Source organism: Pseudomyrmex gracilis, unplaced genomic scaffold, assembly GCF_002006095.1.
Source record: "Pseudomyrmex gracilis isolate BER0280 unplaced genomic scaffold, ASM200609v1 scaffold_203, whole genome shotgun sequence".
Lineage (NCBI taxonomy): Eukaryota > Metazoa > Arthropoda > Insecta > Hymenoptera > Formicidae > Pseudomyrmex > Pseudomyrmex gracilis.
Genome location: NW_018020787.1, coordinates 61,360 through 79,922, shown reverse-complemented (window position 1 = coordinate 79,922; position 18,563 = coordinate 61,360). Strand labels below are relative to the sequence as shown.

The following is an 18,563-nucleotide window of genomic DNA, read 5'->3' as shown; positions in this document are numbered from 1 at the left end:
TGAACACACCCATTAGGTGCGTTCTGACTTGATGAACGCACCTAATGGGTGTGTTCAGACAACTCAAAGTCCGCGCAAGTCTCATGTAAACGGGGTCCTAAAAAATGTAAACCGCGCGGACCTTTTCGGACAACATTCCGGAACAACTTGCGCGGAGAGAAAACGGCGCAACGCGTCAACCCGATCCCCGTGTGTCGATTCTCATCGCCGCAATTAATGACGGTAGAGCTGCCATATTTTTTCTGCGTAGGTCCTGTTTTAGGGGGTCAATCAAATTGTTGGGGGTTTCGAAAGATGCTAAACAAAGTGATTCGCGGTGACCGAGAGCGGTGCGCGTGACAAACGACTGAGGAAGGAAACGAATTAATTTTTTTTTTTTTTTTTTATCCCCCAAGAGAGGCGACACAGAGAGAGAGAGAGAGTCAAACGTCTCGCGCGAACGCGAGAAAGGTATGCGCTCTCGTTGGCAATGCTCGAGCGAGGTTTCTTATAATCGGCGAGGCGAAGAAATATAAAGCCTTTCACTCGCGAAACATCTTCCTACGTGTGATAGGGAACTTTACGTCACGGAATTTTGCTCGCGCAAATGGCAGTGTGGTGCGTGTTGTGACGAGGTTATAAACTTTGAAGTTTTAAGATTTACGCGTATACTATATACGTATACGCGCGCTGCGTGTACTCGCGCGAGCGCACGCCGACGGGGCACGCAGGCGTTTTCGTTTCGTTCGAACCGAAAATACACATTTGACAAAATTATAATACAGCGTTGCGCGGCGGCGGCGGCAACAACGACGACGACGACGACAACGACGACGACGACGACGACGACGGTAGCCGCGGCGGCGGCGGCGATTCGCTTCCACGCACAGCGCGAGACATTTTTATGATTTTATCGAATTCCAGAATCCACACTCGCTAATGCACCCGCTTGACGGTCACTATTTTTACCTGCGCCCTTTTTCGTTACACACTTACTTATTTCTCTTGCTGCGTGTTTTCGCCGAATATTTCAGCTATCTTTGTAACAGTTACGTAATTTCTCTCATGTGAATGATCTCAGTACGATGGCCGAGAATGAAGTGAATGAGACTTGACTGTTTTATATGCGTGCTAGCGGGCCGATGTATGAATAGGGTAGGTATGCAACACATTGTGCAATATTAATGAAAAAAAAAAAAAGAATTGTTCTCCCGGTCTGTAGCTTCTTCGCGCGAGAGGAAACCAAATCCGGAGACTGTTATTTTCCCGTGACATTTGAAACCGACGCAATTGTAAACAAAATATTTTTAATTTGTTGGAATTATAATAGATGCGATGTAGAAAAAACTATAACTTTGACTTTTGTGTAATTCACTTTTTCTTATATTTTTTGTCGATTTGTCATATTTTTATTTTATTTTATTTTTTTAATGTATTTGTGGTCTCTCTTGTGCTGGTTTTGTTCTCGCTTGTTTTATGACGAAAAGAGTCGTTTTTCTATTAACTATTATCAACACACGTGGTATTTTGCGTTATCACATGAAACTGTAATTAAGTCGATGTGAAATTGCAGGAATTTTTTCTGAAGTATAACAATGTGGTATGAGGAGATAATGAATACTAATGACAACAATGGAAATATCTGCTATAGATTGTGGTAAGGAAAAGCCTTATCAGCAAAGAGACATGTCAGCATCTTCGCAATATCTTTTTGGCCATCTTCCTCCCGATATCATGCCAAAGGGACTTTCAATAAATGGTATTTTGTCACATTTTATGAAACATCACACCAGTAAATGTAACAATTATGCATAATATGAACCGTGTTACAGGCATAGAAGAAAGATTATGTCAATTAGAAGGTTTATTTATTGGCAGTCCTGCTCAAGGCGGACGGATAGGTCATACCATCTCGATAGAAACACTCATTGATATTTTGCTGGTGTTATATGATGAATGCTGCAATTCGTCATTACGCCGAGAAAAGACTGTTTCTGATTTTATTGAGTTTGGTAAGTTTGCTTGGTTTGAAAGAAGAAAAAAAAGAATTGTGTGGTTTATTAATCTCTTCGGTACAAGTGACGTCAACAGCCGCTGAATGCGTTTCGGTCTCGACTGTTTTTGTTCTCTTTAGTCATTTTGGACACTTCAGTAGTCTGTTCAGTACTCTTGTTCAATGTCTCGGTTTAAATAATTAGATCTCACTCAGTGTACGAAGAAATAATAATCGCGCAGCTGTTAAAGTGACATTACGTGGCGGACGAGCGACGTACTGAAGAAGTTAATATCGTATCATCGTACTACCACATCGTATTATACATGGTATCTCGTATTCTTTGTAGTAAAACCAATAGCTTCATGCATAAAGAGCTTGCAATTGACGCGAGAGGACTTTGAGATTATCAAGGTCATTGGCAGAGGTGCTTTCGGTGAGGTATGTGTCGTGAGAATGCGTTGTTCGGACAAGGTGTTTGCGATGAAAATCCTGAACAAATGGGAAATGCTGAAGCGTGCCGAAACCGCATGCTTTAGAGAAGAAAGGGATGTATTAGTATATGGTGATCGCAGATGGATCACGAACCTGCATTATGCCTTTCAAGATGACAATAACTTGGTAATTTATATTGTTTTGTTTGACAAAAATTGCGAAAGTAAAATTGATAATATAATCTGATAATCGTGCGTCTACACCTTCACGTCTTGATGCAGTATTTGGTCATGGATTACTATTGCGGCGGAGATTTATTGACGTTGTTGAGCAAGTTCGAAGATCGCCTCCCGGAAGATATGGCTCGATTTTACATAGCAGAGATGGTGCTAGCTATAGGTTCTATACATGATTTGCGCTATGTACATCGGGACATAAAGCCTGACAATGTTCTGTTGGATGCGAATGGTCACATCAGATTGGCCGACTTCGGTTCTTGCTTGCGACTATTCGAGGATGGAACGGTACAAAGCAACGTCGCGGTCGGCACTCCGGATTATATTTCACCGGAAATATTGAGGGTAATCTTCAACTCCAAAAATTAGTTAAACAGTACATAAATTGTACACAAGTTTCTAGTCTGTTGTTTCATATAATATGTTTTACCAGGCGATGGAAGATGGTCAAGGACAGTACGGTCCCGAGTGCGATTGGTGGTCTCTCGGAGTGTGTATGTACGAAATGCTCTACGGCGAAACACCTTTTTACGCAGAATCTCTAGTCGAAACTTATGGAAAGATTATGAATCATAAGGTAATAACCAGAATTCTTCTAGATTAGATAGATTTTTTCTTTTGTCTAAAAGAGAAAACGCGTTATCGCAAATGCTTTCTTATCAAAATGCGTTATAATATTTATGTACAGAATTGTTTTGATTTTCCTACGGATGTTATGTACGACGTTTCTGAAGAAGCCAAAGATTTGATGCGAAAGTTGATTTGTAGCTCGGAGTTTAGACTAGGCCAGAACGGAATTGACGATTTCAAGGTAGGTCACACACAATCGTTTGCGTTATCGAAAACAACGTCTCGACATCCTGTCAACCAACACGAACACGAAAAATTTTGTAAACACACAGTCATCGCACATATTTTTGTATCTGAAAACACAGAAGCATCCGTGGTTTGACGGAGTCGATTGGGATACACTCAGAGATAGCACTGCACCATACATTCCTGAAGTTTCATCACCTAGCGATACGTCAAACTTCGACGTTGACGATACCGATGTTCGTACTTCTGATGCCGTACCGCCAGCAGCAAATTCTGCCTTTTCTGCGTTGCATCTGCCATTTATTGGTTTTAGTTTTACTCAGGGGAGGTAGGAGGCTATATTTTTGTTGATTTCTTTTTCCACTTACTTAAGGAGCAGTTTTCTTGTTATCTTCAATATTTATTACATGACGTTAGATGGTTTGTCACTTGCTCAGTACTTAACGATAAAGTACAAAAAAGAGACAAGAGACAGTGAGATAACACAATAGCGTATCGCGCACATTGTGATCTCTATTAATTTGATATTGTAGTTGCATCTCGGACCTGGGTTGCATTTCCGCCGTGTCTCAGACAGACAAACGAGTAAAATTACTCGAGGAAGAAAACGCACGATTGTTGCGAACTATCGACGACATGAAGAATCGTTCGGACATAGGTCATTCTTCGCCTGGTATCTCACCCGAGTCTAACAATGCGACCAGAAAACTTCAGGACGAAATTAATACTCTTACAAAACGCAACTGCGGTAAAATTTACACATCTGTGATCTCTATAATAATTTCTTAATCTTTTGGACACTCATTGGACAATGTTGTAAGATTTTGTCTTGTTCTATATACAGAACTGGAATCGCAATTGAAATCGATGGACGTTCCACGCGAATTGCGATCTTTGGATAACGGCGACATGACAAAGTTTCGGGAATTGGAAAAGTTAGTTCGTTGCCTGCGTTTGGAAAAGGAAGAGGCAATTAAGGACAAGCTGGACGCGCAAGAGAAATTGAAGCTTCAGGACAAGGAGTTGAAAGACGCTCTGACACAACGTAAACTCGCGATGGCGGAATATACAGAAGTGTCGGATAAACTATCAGAATTGAGGCAACAAAAACAAAAATTGTCAAGACAAGTTCGAGATAAGGAAGAGGAATTGGAAGTCGCGATGCAGAAGGTCGATACTTTGCGTCACGATATTCGCAAGGCCGAGAAACTGCGTCGGGAGTTGGAAAATAGAATCGACGAGGCAATGGCAGAAACCAGCAAGGAGAGAAAATTGCGTGAACGCAGCGAAGAGTATTGCAAGCAGATGCAAGAGGAGACGGAGAAGATCAGGCAACGATCTATCGGAAACGACACCAGCGCAAATCACGCGTTAGCGACACAGGAGATAAACAGGTTAAAAGCGGAGGTTGAAAAACTCGAAGTTCAATACAACGAAAATCTTACTCAGCAACAGAGCAGATTCAATCTCGAGCTTCGAAGTCTGCAAGAACAATTGCACGAGGCCGATGGCAGGAAGGAGTTGTTGGAGAGAGAAGTGCAACTCACGAAAGAGAAATTGGATGCCGCGAGACTGGAAAATCTCACCGATAGCGAGGAAACTATAAGTGAATTAAACAGACGTCACGAAAGAGAAAAAATCATGTTGGTCGAGGAAAATAAGAAGCTTGTGTTGGAGCTCGGCGTTCTTAGCGACAGCGTTAACAGATTGCAAGGTGAGAGAAGACAACTGGAAGACGAGTACGAAGAATTAAGGAACAAAAAGGAAGCTATCGCCCAGTGGGAAGCTCAGATTACTGAAATTATTCAATGGGTGTCGGACGAAAAAGACGCTCGCGGATACTTGCAGGTTTGTGTTTAACATCTTACTTTTGTTTTAAATAAGATATTCGGGCAGATGCGAGTAAAAACACAGAACACAGTTTTTTTTCAAAAAAAAAAACGAGAGACATTGCATTTTTTTTACACAAATGAATTTATATTTCAGGCTCTGGCTACGAAAATGACAGAGGAATTAGAATTCTTGAAACACTCCGGTGGAGTGAGCACTGTCGGAAGCGGCACCACTATGGCGGATAAAAACTGGCGAAATCGTCGATCTCAGAAACTTGATAAAATGGAGCTTCTGAACCTGCAAAGTTCCTTGCAAAGTGAGATACAGGCGAAGCAAGCGATTTCAGAAGAACTCACGAAGACTCGTTCGGATTTGATAGCCGCACAAAAGTACGTCTTTCATACATTAACAAAAAAACAAAGTGACAATAATACAAAACAATAAAATTTTCATTTTGTTTATTTATTTTTCTTTCTCTCTTTGCCAGGGAATTGAGAGATTTCAAGCAACGATTGGACGCCATGTCTCACGAATTGAAGCGAAAAGATTTGCAAGTAAAAGAATTGCAAGCGCGTCTTGATACTGGCGATGGCTGTAAGTACATTTCAATTGATAATGTGGAAAGCAAGAAATGCACAAAAGTTCATTCACTATATCGTTATGGAAATATTGCATCTACACTTATTATGCAAATTGCAGCTATACATGTTATGTACGTACTTTGTAGATGTGTTAATCTCTATTCAAGCATTGAACGTGTTTTAAATTCTAATTTTTTTTCATGAAAATTTTATTCTTCTCGCACACACACATATGTATATATATATTATATATATATACGTATAATATGTATATATATGTGTATGTATGTACATATATGAACACATTTTATTTAGGTCTGATCCTAATTTTTGATATTGAAATATTTCTGTACAAATACATTTGCTACAATTATATTCGCGCGGTGATGGCTTTTGCATGCTTATCTCTTCGAACGTTACTGTAGTCTCGTGGGAATATTATATAATTGATAAAATATTGTTTTGTCTATGTACACAATTTTGATCATTTGCCGAATACGCTCGAGTTGTAATACAAGTTGGTTATATTGTTTACTGCGAATAAAATGAAAGTAATTTTCGCTGAATGTTTGCGCTCCAGGAAAGAATATTGAAATATGTTGTGTATACGAAAGATAAAAACCAATGATGTAGGATAACCACCTTTCTTGATTTATGTTATTTATTTTAGCGCTAAAATATAGAAAGAAACAAAATACAGTGGTATACTTTTTACAGCCGATGAGATATTTGCATTACAAAAATATCTCGATACCGTATAAAGACAAACGTAACATCAATAACTTCTTCCCTTAACTAATTTTACTTTTACTTTATTTTTTGTTGTATAGTTTACATCTCAGAGAGATAAAAATAAGTATACAGTTCTTTTTATCTAAAATTTTATGGATAATGCGTGTGCGTCACGCCAATTTTATTTACATAGTCCACACACACACACACACACACAGAGTTGACATATAATTTGTTGACATACAATATGTGTCTGATAAAAATGTTTTCACGCTTTATCTTGTTTATCGGATTTTGTAGGTTTCGTTTAATTTCGAACGCGAGATTTAAAAAATTTGTGCCATTTTTTCGAGAATAAAGTTACGTGTAACATTAAGTGATGGAAAAAAAACGTTGTTATTGAGAAAATAGTGACATGTATACATGTCTCTTTTGTGTGCATAAAGATGCGAAGTAGAATTGACAATACAGCGTTTGAAATTGTTGCTGTATTTTGCAATCGAAATTTATCATTTTTATTTTTGTTTATCCGTTGCGCGAAGAAAATCTGTAATTTTAGACATACCGTTAAAATTTGGATCATACATCTACGTACACGAAGTACAACTTGACCGTTACTACTGGGATCTGTGTAGCGTAATAATTCGATTCTCCAGTACGGTATGCGATTCTGATTTCTAGACTACAAAGTGCCTCTGTTTATTGGCGTAACGAGCTGCGTGTGGGGCCTCTTGTTGCTCATCTTCAAACTATATTTGTGACAGCTGTCTCATCCAACAACACATCAAGCAAATCTCCAAACATCGTTAGCACCAAACCCCAACGTATCATCGTACATCAGCCGTCGTCACCCCTACCAGTAATGCGTGCCCCTTGCATCACGACTTGTCGCTTATTAACTAGATTCGTTCCAGTCAACACAGTCATCAGTCAGAATGCCGTCGCCATCGTATCGCCGCCCGGTAAATGATGTGGCAGCAAAACAGCGACTTTGGATTGGTTGGCCGACTGTATTGCTAATCACACAACACAGTGCTGTGTTCTACTTCTTCTTGTGCTAATACTTTCTCTTTTGAAAAAAAAAAAAAAGCAAACAAATCTCCGTCCACATCATTTACAACAAATCTATTTGTTTTTTATCGTATGTTTTCAAATGATGTCATTCTTAATTTTAAAAACATATCACTGTGTTATATTTAATATCTCTTTTTAATATGGAGATAATTGATGTGTTGTTTGTAGGTCCAATTATATTATTTTTTGTTCCAATTTTTATGTGGTGGTGGGTTGTGAATTGTTATTTTTTAAATGACACAACAAAATTTTTATAATCTTTATTTGGTCAGAGAGTTGAGATTATTGTAATTAAATAATTAACAGATACATGCGTGAATCGTTTTGCTTTCTACAATAGTTGAAACTTGCAATATTTTCAACCGCTACTTTTTCACTTGCAATGTCATCCTCTATCCTATAGTAAGTAGTTTGTATTTGCCATAACAGAGCATGTTTAATGTACCTTTTTTTTTTTTGGTGACGCTATTTGAGAATTTCTGACGGATTTAAGAAAAATACACGATTAGGTTGTAGTAAAATTGCTGTCTATCTTTTATAAGTAATCGAAAAAGAAGCATGTATATTTTTTACAAATGTTGTGCTAAAACGTTTATCATGTGTTTTCAGGTAAGACGCGAAATTATTAATAATTAGGACAACAGTGTTTCTCACTTTTGCAAAATACTATACAATATTAATATTTTATACATATTTTTAAATATATATTTTTAGATATATATTTTTAAATATTTATAAACGTTTTATACGCGTTGCTTTTATTATTCATCGAATGATCTATATTTATTTGCTTTTATTTTCTATTAGTTTTAGAACGTCCCACATCGCAGATGTCATATCTTGAACACTTTCTTAAAGAAACCACAAGCAATACGCGTCATGGAAGTGTCGACAGTGTAGAAGGTGACATCGAGGACAATCGTGCACCTAGCATTACGAGCAGCAAAAGTAATTTGTCTGAACTAAGTATCGTAAGTATCTTTCACCGTGTGCAAATGTATTTAAAGATTTCAAACCAGTCACCTAGACTGGCCAGAGCTTCTCATGCTTCGAGAAAACCGATTCTATAGATGAATCGTTGTGATTGATGACTAAATATATAAAAAACAACTTAATATCGATATATTTTTTACATGTACAACAGAAGTAAAAATTATACAAAAGTACCCGCCATAATTTGACAAATAATTAAAGATTGTTTTTTTCTCAGGATCCAACGTCGCCGTTATCTCACGAACTTCTGAACAAGTCTTCATCTACTCACGGTCAAACCAATTTACAACCAAAGCCTAAGTCACATCAATTTCTCGTACGGACATTCTCAGCGCCTACAAAGTGTAATCATTGTACATCTTTAATGGTAGGATTAACGAGGCAGGGAGTTGTGTGCGAAGTGTGCGGTTTCGCGTGTCATATGCCTTGTTGCGACAAAGTACCTCCAATGTGTCCTGTGCCTCATGATCAAAGTAAGTAAGGCATTATGCTCGCGCAAATATTTAATTAAATTGTATTTATTTATTTCTTTTTTACATAAAAGATGCAAGTTGATGCGCTGACGGTTTTAGATATATAACATAACGTGTGACATATTGTTTCAGCTAAACGACCCTTAGGAATCGATCCTACACGTGGGATAGGTACCGCGTACGAAGGATACGTCAAAGTACCAAAAATGGGTGGTGTCAAAAAGGGTTGGGTGCGTCAATTCGTCGTAGTTTGCGACTTCAAATTATTTCTCTACGACATCTCGCCAGATCGCAATGCTTTGCCGTCTGTATACGTTTCGCAAGTTTTGGACATGCGAGACGAGGAATTCGCTGTTAGCTCTGTTCGTGATTCTGACGTAATACATGCTACAAAAAAAGACATTCCATGTATATTTAGGGTAATATTTTATGATATTCTAATTGTTAGTTGAAGTATATTATTATTTTGGGCTCATGTGTAATTAATCTTTTATATTTTGATTCAGATAACAACGTCGCTATTGGAGCCTCCTGGATTGAGAAATCACACGTTAATGTTGGCAGATACGGAGAGTGAGAAAACAAAATGGGTGGTGGCTCTTAGCGAGCTTCATAGGATTTTAAAAAGAAACAATCTTCCAAATACAACGGTATGAGTATATTTAAGATAATTTAAGTTACTACTTGATACTTTTTATTTTTATAACATGGAAGAAATCCATCATGCACACCTTACCTCCGGATTTTAGTTAACGTACATATAATAATATCGTTGATAGAATTTTTTTTTCTCTTTTCTACTGCAGATTTTTAGAGCGAAAGAATTATTGGATAATACTCTGGGATTCATAAAGAACGTCATGTCAGGAACGATTATCGATCCAGATCGTCTAGTCATTGGCACAGAAGAGGGTCTCTTTTGCTTAGATTTAGATCGTAGCGGCAAGTATCATCAAAGTTATTCGATTATAACAACATGTTACGTTATGGTTTTGTTGTAAAGAATTATTTCTTAACTAATGAAGCGTTTTTTTTTATTTATTTGAGAATAATTTTACTTGTGAAAATAAGTTTTAAGTAAGAAGAATTGTATATTTGCCGCAATACGAATTATTGCGCGTATATTTGCAGAAATTGCAAGAGTTGGAGAAGGAAAAAAGATATATATTCTTGAATATGTTACTGAAGAGCAATTGATCGTGGTATTGAGTGGAAAGCAACGTCATGTACGGTTGGTTCCAGTACGTGCCTTGGATGGAGATGAAGTCGAGTGGATTAAAGTCGCAGAAACTAAAGGATGCATTACATTAACGACAGGAATAGTGCGCCGTAATTCCCTTAATTATTGTCTATGTGTTGCAATAAAGAAACAAGTAAGAATTATTTATAACATTGAGTTGCGCGACAATTCGATGCATATTGATGTTGTGTGTAACATCCGCACGTTGTTCTTACGTTGACAGAATGCGTCGCAAATCATTATCTACGAAATAACACGTACGAAAACACGACATAAACGTATACGTGAATTAATGTTACCGTGTCACGCACAAACTCTGCAAATTCTTTCCGAAGGTCGCTTGTGTGTTGGTTATCCGTCTGGTTTCTCTATTTATAGCATCGTAGGAGATCATCATCCTGTTTGTAAGTGAAGCACACGCGGGACACATCAGTCGTACTTTTTTTTTATTTCGTACATAGCTATATGTATGTTTATTGACACAATCTATTTCAGCTTTGGTCCATGCCGAGAACACGCTCCTAGGTTTTCTCACTTATAGCGCCGTAGATGCGTTACGTTGTATCGAGTTGCCACGAGGCGAGTTCTTATTAGTCTTCCATACATTAGCGATATACGTCGATAGTCAAGGAAGAAAGAGTCGAGACCGAGAAATTATGTATCCAGCAGTTCCTACAGCAGTTAGTAAGTACACTAACGATCGCCTTGATTGAGATGTCAATCATATTACACTTTTGACATTGCACACGTTAATATCTGAAGATGGTTTTCAGGCTTGAACTGCGTTAGTGTTAGTTTTTTATACGGACGTTTCAGTTCACTTTATTAGAACTTCAAGAGTAACCTGATATCAAGGTGATCTTGGCCAGATATTCTTTTCTTAGCGCTAAGTAAGAGCAGGCGAAGTGAACTGAAAATGTTCACGAAACGTAGGTGTATAAAAATAACACTAGCGCGGTTCAAACCATCTTCAGATGCAACACATCGCGGAAGCATCAAATATCAGATTGCATAAGTTCTTTTCTATGTTTGCTTAATTTGAATTTCAGGTTATTGCGAAGGATATCTATTGGTATATAGCGAGACTCATATTGACGTTTTTGACTGTACATCTGGAGATTGGTTACAAACACTTAATGTGAAACGAGCCCGGCCGTTGAATATTTCAGGTTCCCTCACGTCTTGTATAATAAACGATATGCCATACGTTATTTATCTCAGTAATTTACATCAACGTAAGTATACTCGTTGTGTTATAAAGATACATCATCGCAATGCATGATTTACTTTGTTATATTTGTGATAACAGCAAACTGTTATTAATGAGCAACATTTAACAACGTTTGTATATACTTCGTACTAGGAGAACTACTAAATTTGACATCTTCGGACGCGAGCGGTAGGCAAATAGCAAGGCCAAGACGAAGATTTTCTCTAAGAGAAGGCAACAGAGCCGCGCGTCCTACGGACAGACGATCGAAAATGATTTCCGCGCCCACAAATTTCAACCATATTAGCCATATGGGTCCGGGCAATGGAATACAAGTAAGTTCCAATTTAGAAATTTATAATATCTTTCGTTTGCACTTGGTTACAAATGCATGCGTCGGTTACATGCTTTATTGTCGTTGCAGATACAACGTTTGTTGGATTTACCCACGACATTAGAAACTGCTGATCAACAACATACGAGTCATCACAGTAGTAGTTCTCATCTTAGTCAACAAAAGGTACGTATTGTGTAATATGTTTAGCAGAGAAAATGTAACCAATTCTTTTTGTTTCAATGTAATGCGAATCATAAACACACATGTATTAATAAACTTTACTCGATTTGTTCTTTGTAGCTGTACGATTCCACGCTTCAAACTCCAAATAAGCCAGCACCGTTACCTCCTAGGCATCCTCCTTCCGATACACGTCGTTTGAGCTCGCATATGTCAAGAAATTCTGGATATTCGCCGCACAATGGTAAATCTTTATAGAATATTGCAAAACTGATGAAGAAGAACGAGAGAGAAGAGGAAAATTTGGGCTAAATGTATATCATGTATCAGGTTCAACGACATCACGAAGAGGTCCTGCACCACCACGACCGACTGCTACACCGCCTTCCTTACCGCGTACTCCGGTGGATCAAATGGATTCTGAATCGGTCCATTTGCGTTCACATACTCCACTCTCTCTCGGCAGTATCGCATCTTTGCATAACAAGGCAAGTAGAAATTATCTTTGTCACGTTAATCGATTGTTCCTTTCTTTAAGCTGATATTGATGCCAAATTAATATACTGATTTTTAAGTCAGATTTTAAATGTTTTGCAAACACATCCATCATTCACAGGAACATCCATCTGGTGGCAGTCCGCGACACTCCATAGCTTCGAACAACAGCTCAAATCCATCGACACCACCGAGCCCAGCCCATGATCATGGATCATCATCGTACGATTCGTAAATTTAACATTTATGGGAAACTTAGATAAAACGGTACGTACCCAGTGCATATAGTTGAGAAACGTTGATCAATTATAAAATATCCGTACATATTTATATGCGCACGTACGCGTTCCTATAATATATGTATATATGTTAAGCTCTCTCTCACACGTATTTTTACACATTTTTACGACGATGTATTCGTTCTTTATCTGCTTTCCTCGTTGTTAGGAACGCGTACTGACGATCATGACATTGAACTGTATTACTACCACTTGGACGTATTGTCGATCTGTGAAACTCGGTTATTCGATAACTCGAAAATGTCTTTTTTTGTTTTTTTTTTAATTCTTTTTTTAGGTTCGCGAGAGACTAACATATAGTCATGTATTTGTGATGTACTTTGCGGAAACACGGTAATCGTGTGTTTTTGATCTTAGAATTGAAACGTTATCTTTCGCGATATTATTATCTTAACCGCGTCGTGCAATATAATTACGCATACTTAATACTACACATATATAAGTATATAAAGAAAAAATATAATTATCATAATCATGTGCTTGAGTAATACACTGGTGTGTGCGATTGTTTATATATATATATATATATGTATGCATATATGTGTGTATATATATATAAACATATATAAAATGCAAAAAGTTTTCTTTTTTGTCAAAGTTTTGACCAGTGCATTATCATTACAAGATTTTCTGACGTTCAAATATCATTTTATATAACACATTTAAAGTTAAAAGAAAAATTTAATTAGTAAAATCTTAAATTATTGTGTTGTAAATATTTTTCTTTTTACACATTTAACAAATGTATTACGTCCTTTACGCGATGCCATATTTATTCTCTTTTTCGAGTTAGTGTTGTCAGTCTTTTTTTGTTTTTATTTCAATAAATGATATGATTTTTGCATAAAAAAAAAATTGGAATCTCAGTCAAATATTAACTAGCAATAACAAATTTTAACTATTTGATGTACTGTATGTAATCTCGACTTTTAAGTAAAAGTAGCTGTGAAAAAACTATGAATATACTTAAGAGGGTCCTGGAGCGTACTATATATATCGTGACTACTGTTATATACCCAAGTGACATCATAGAACGTCATTAGAGAAACAAGGACGTACATATGTAAAAAGAGGTTTATATTAAAATTAAACGTATTCTAGATTGTTTGTGTATTGTAGGAGGGAACTTCCAAATTATAGTCTAATAGAGTCTTATTACATTCTTCAATGTTATGTCTATCTCGGATACACTTTTTGGTTTTTTTTATGAATAACTCTTGAACTTCAAATATCGGTACACCAAAAGTAGAGGTGATTGTTAACTTCAACAATTTTTGTTAAGTTTTCGATATATTGAAAAATATTCGAGATTAATTTCATTATTTTCTCTTATTCTGCAGAGCCGTTTTTCTATCCGAGCAATAAATGCAATCTAAAATACGAATTTCTCGTTTGATCGGTATAATAGGAAGGTCCAGGACCCTCTGAATAGTACACTTGGGGATCGTTCGGAGTCGTACGCGGGAACTCCCTTATTGGAAAAGGGAGAATTACGGTTTCTGTACTTACTTCATTTTTTAAAACAATATAAGTGTAATTGATTAAAAAAATATTTCGAAATAAAACACAAAATATATCTCTTTTGGTTTCCTCAGAAGTCACTTTTTAGCAGCCGTCAAACTGGCTGCAAGCGCAATTACTCACTGAGCACTCGGTAAACATTCTAGATCCGTTTGTTGGATGCGAAAACGTTTCCTAAACTGTGAGCGATCGCCAATTTTGCAAGCGTAGTTTTGTATCACACTCCTGTCCTTTCTTTCTCCGATAGAGGAATCTCTCTGTACGACTCTGGCTAATTCTTAACCGTTGTATCCGGAATAGTCGCATTATTTGTTTTAATGATTTGTTTACTTAATTCCAGTTAGTAGAATACTTACAATACATACAAAATTAGACAATGGTTTTCTGTTATGTAGCACGTACTCTGTACATTGCGTATTAAAAGCTTTTTCTGCCTCCTCGACGGACCGCCCCGAACGCCGTCTTCCCTTGTAAACAAATAACGATAATAATAATATCAGCGCGCTTGTCGTCCCTGGTAAAATGACTTTGTTGTTTTGGAATAGATAACAATTACGGTCGACTATTTCCGGCTCAACAACGATTTTAACAAATTAGATGGAGCGCGAATCAATTCGATGCCTTATGACTAAGTGTTTTCTATCGCGTCATAAAGCACTGATGTATGTACATGGATATTATCCATCGTGTGAATAGAATGATCGTGTAATAGTAATTAATATGTTGCGAGCTCCTGCTGATAATAAATAGTCATTAAGAAAAACAAACTCACACACATTGCACTCGGACTTTTGTATTGTGCGCGACCTAAAGTCGCCCGTCGATTTACGACGCGTTAGAGACACATCATGCGCGTGTGTGACCGAATGTGTGACCCCAACTGAAAACAGAATGAAAAAGCACTGTTTCGTTTTTTGGTTTGTTTTTTTTCCGATGACAATCGTGTTTAGTTTACAATCGGAGACGTGATTAGAAATTTATACATACGTATACTGACAGAACTTTAGTGCGGATTATTTATATTTTGTTGTTGTTGTTGTTGATAGCACCGATGTAAAGAAAAAGAACATGTATCACATCTTGCTCCTGACAGGTTTTTTTTCTTTTTTAAACATATATAAGACTATATATAAGAGAGTACACGCTTGATAATATACGTACGTGTTTAAGTTCGATGATGTCAAAATTTAAAAAGACGATATAAAAGGAGAAACCATATTGTATATATATATATACATATATATACGTATACATATTCAAACGTCTTCACCGAATTGTTGTTCTTTTTTTAAAGTAATACGTATGAATTAGATTTGACACGTGACGCGTATGAGTACAACTACTTTTTGTTATTTTTATATGATGATCGGATAAAGTGGCAGTATGCGAGATGAAAGACCAAATGAGATTAGAATCTATTTTAAACGGCGAAATATATTTCGTATAAACAGAGTGTCTTAATTTATTAGAAAAATTTTTAACGGTCACGGGTGCCTTTCACGGATGAATTTCTCATATACGTGATGCAAGTTTAGCATCCTGAATATGAATTTAGAAATTTAAATTTCATTTCAAGTTCACGTGTAAAAATTTACACGTGAAGTATGAAATATATAATATGTATGTATGTATGTGTATATATATTTATTACGTAACAAACATCCAGCGCAAGGCTCCCGTGACTTATGTTTAAAATTTCGCGTAGAGTTTGTAACTAAAAAAGAGCCTAAAAAACTCATTATTATTAATGTCTTAATTTAATCGTTATTTCAAGTTTCTTCAAATTATAAGATACTGCTGTTTTTTCTCGATAAGTCTAGCTACGTGACCAGATTATCGGCTTGTTCTTTTTTTACTGATCTTATTTTATCAGCTCAGAGTTTATTTTTTTTTTTGTCGTTTTAAATAGAAGGAAACGAGATACACTTTGAACCAATGCAACCGGTTCGGGGAAAAAGAACAAACCGTATATTTCTATATGAAACAAAATAATGTCTAACTAAAAAACAAGTTAAGTAACACGTAAAATCGACGATTTTTCTTATGATGCCACTTGTCACGTGTATCTAAATATAAATAACACTCGTAGATTATTTATTTTTCGAGGTGTATTCTCCAGTTAATACTGTTTTACATATATAACGAGAATGTTTTAAAATTAATTACTAACTTCATCTTCAGCATACAATTGTAATAACCAATGCATTTGCAGCATGCGATGCATTTGATTTCGTTTCTATCTGGTTTTTTACATTAATATTTTTTACTTTTTTATACACCGATTGATTTATTTCACTTTGTTTTTGAATTTTTTTTTTTTTTGCGCGCGTATGTGTGTTTGTATGCGTGTGACGTGTACTTTCGTAGTTAATCAGTAACTTATATGCGATTATACTGTGCCGCGTGTAATTCTTTTTACAATTTATATTTATTCTTAGGTATATAAGAATTCAAGAAATTTAAATTATTGAAATCTACGTTATTCGATGTGCTCTCTGAATAAAGTTTTAACGCGATTCTTTCCACGTATTTCGACGATATGTAAGACGATATGTGCAATCATGTACGTACGCGAGTAGACCCGAAAACAGCCTACAGAAATCTCGTGAGTCTTTTACATATGATAGAAGAAAACTGCTTCGAAACTTTGATATGCCAGTAACGTTGAAGTTTAGTACAATAATATTCAACGATCAAAAAAATTCGAACAAACTGCTGATCATTGTTTGATCTTGTATTCATTTGTTATACGCATTATTTTCGAATTTTGGATCTTATGAGAAATTTGCAAAAGTTTTTTTTTTTTATTCAAAGTGGAAAAGTTGGGAACGCGATGAGTGAAACGCGTCGAATGTGAAATCATTGCTCAGCACTCAAAATAAAAAAAAAAACGTTTGATCGTATTTCAAACCCCTCTCTAATACTTGTTTTGCCGCAAGTATATATATTATAAATAATAACTAAATATCATTAAAGGCTGTATATGAACTGATTAGCCTAATTCCGAATGGACAACAGAGATGTCAATATCTAGAAAACGTTAACAATATCGTCATAAAAAAATTATATACCATATATATATATATACATATATATATATATAAAATATGTACTGTTATCCGTGCTAAAGTAAAAATGGACGAAAAAGTGAGCTACAATCACAATTGCGAAACGAAAAAAAAGATCTATGATATGAAACGAACGTGTGTGTCGCTGTACTTACAGTTAGATAATTAAATAATCCGCCTAAAATATCTTTCTTCCGTTAATAGTATATTGTTACTTAAGAATTGAAAAAAAACAAAAAAACAAAAAAAAGAGATATATCGACTGTTCATCAAGCTCTTTGCCATTAACGTCATTTTGTCAAGTTTGGCGATCGATCGATGTATTCCACACGCGAAGGAATAATCATTCCTGTATATAGCATTGCTTTTTCACGTCTTTGTAAATAACTCAATTTTTCTACTTATATCACATTTTTATTTAAGCTTTATATATATATCCGGTGATCATCTCCCGTGAATTTTAATTTCCTTCAAGCCTCTTCTTTATTTATATCTGAAATATATATAATCATCACACGGGGCTACTATATAAACACACACCACCATTATCCGATCGTTTTATATGTAAAAAAAAAAAAAAGAAAAAAGAAAAATTGATGATACGTATCATTTATATATACATATATATGTACGTATATACACGCATATATGTTTTTATCGAAATGTACGGCATTCTGCGCGACAATAGATTATATATTGTGTATACAAATTGTATGAATGACTAGCGTTTTTTACATAAATAGATAGTTATTGTTTTAACTCTATATAACCCAGCGTAAACTTGTAAAGCACGTGTAAGAAGTTTTTCCTTTTTTGATACGTAACGAAAGCGATTTTTTACTATTGTGTATGTAGAAAAAAACACTAGAAAATGTTCTCTACTCACATATGACGTGAGCACACGTAGATAGAATTGCTAAACTAAACTAAAAAAAAAAACTAAAAGAGAGATAATTTTGTTCACAAAATTTTCAGAAGTTATGCCCAATTTCTTCACCCCTAGATAAGTTCTCGTTAACGTTATCTAAAAGTTAAATTATATCTTTTTTGTATATCTTTATTCAGAGG

The 18,563-nt window shown here is 36.0% G+C and overlaps 1 protein-coding gene across 6 annotated transcripts; it reads left to right on the top strand.

Moving 5' to 3' along the window:
- The first annotated feature begins 204 nt into the window (after window positions 1–204).
- Window positions 205–18,110, top strand: LOC109858399 (serine/threonine-protein kinase Genghis Khan). 6 transcript variants are annotated; one of them, XM_020435593.1, is made up of 27 exons: window positions 205–450; window positions 1,061–1,134; window positions 1,553–1,738; window positions 1,812–1,991; window positions 2,322–2,593; window positions 2,689–2,988; window positions 3,077–3,220; window positions 3,332–3,454; window positions 3,579–3,787; window positions 3,993–4,207; window positions 4,304–5,307; window positions 5,446–5,681; window positions 5,780–5,886; window positions 8,487–8,650; window positions 8,890–9,145; window positions 9,278–9,564; window positions 9,652–9,795; window positions 9,952–10,087; window positions 10,277–10,518; window positions 10,609–10,789; window positions 10,881–11,069; window positions 11,435–11,620; window positions 11,749–11,930; window positions 12,020–12,115; window positions 12,233–12,356; window positions 12,443–12,600; window positions 12,729–18,110. In XM_020435593.1, the coding sequence occupies exons 3-27, from the start codon at window positions 1,603–1,605 to the stop codon at window positions 12,840–12,842; spliced, it is 5,385 nt and encodes a 1,794-aa protein (XP_020291182.1). In that variant the 5' UTR covers window positions 205–450; window positions 1,061–1,134; window positions 1,553–1,602; the 3' UTR covers window positions 12,843–18,110. The 6 variants fall into 6 exon arrangements, with proteins under 6 accessions (XP_020291182.1, XP_020291181.1, XP_020291180.1 ...); XM_020435592.1 differs by having other exon boundaries at window positions 1,029–1,134; XM_020435591.1 differs by having other exon boundaries at window positions 1,014–1,134.
- The last annotated feature ends 453 nt before the right edge of the window (window positions 18,111–18,563 follow it).

Bases quoted from the DNA above. Each gene is read 5' to 3' on its own strand.
- LOC109858399 (XM_020435593.1), top strand. From the start codon at position 1,603: ATGACAACAATGGAAATATCTGCTATAGATTGTGGTAAGGAAAAGCCT. The intron at 4,208-4,303 runs GTAAAATTTACA...TTCTATATACAG, and splicing joins TCTTACAAAACGCAACTGCG to AACTGGAATCGCAATTGAAA. The intron at 12,116-12,232 runs GTACGTATTGTG...TGTTCTTTGTAG, and splicing joins CTCATCTTAGTCAACAAAAG to CTGTACGATTCCACGCTTCA.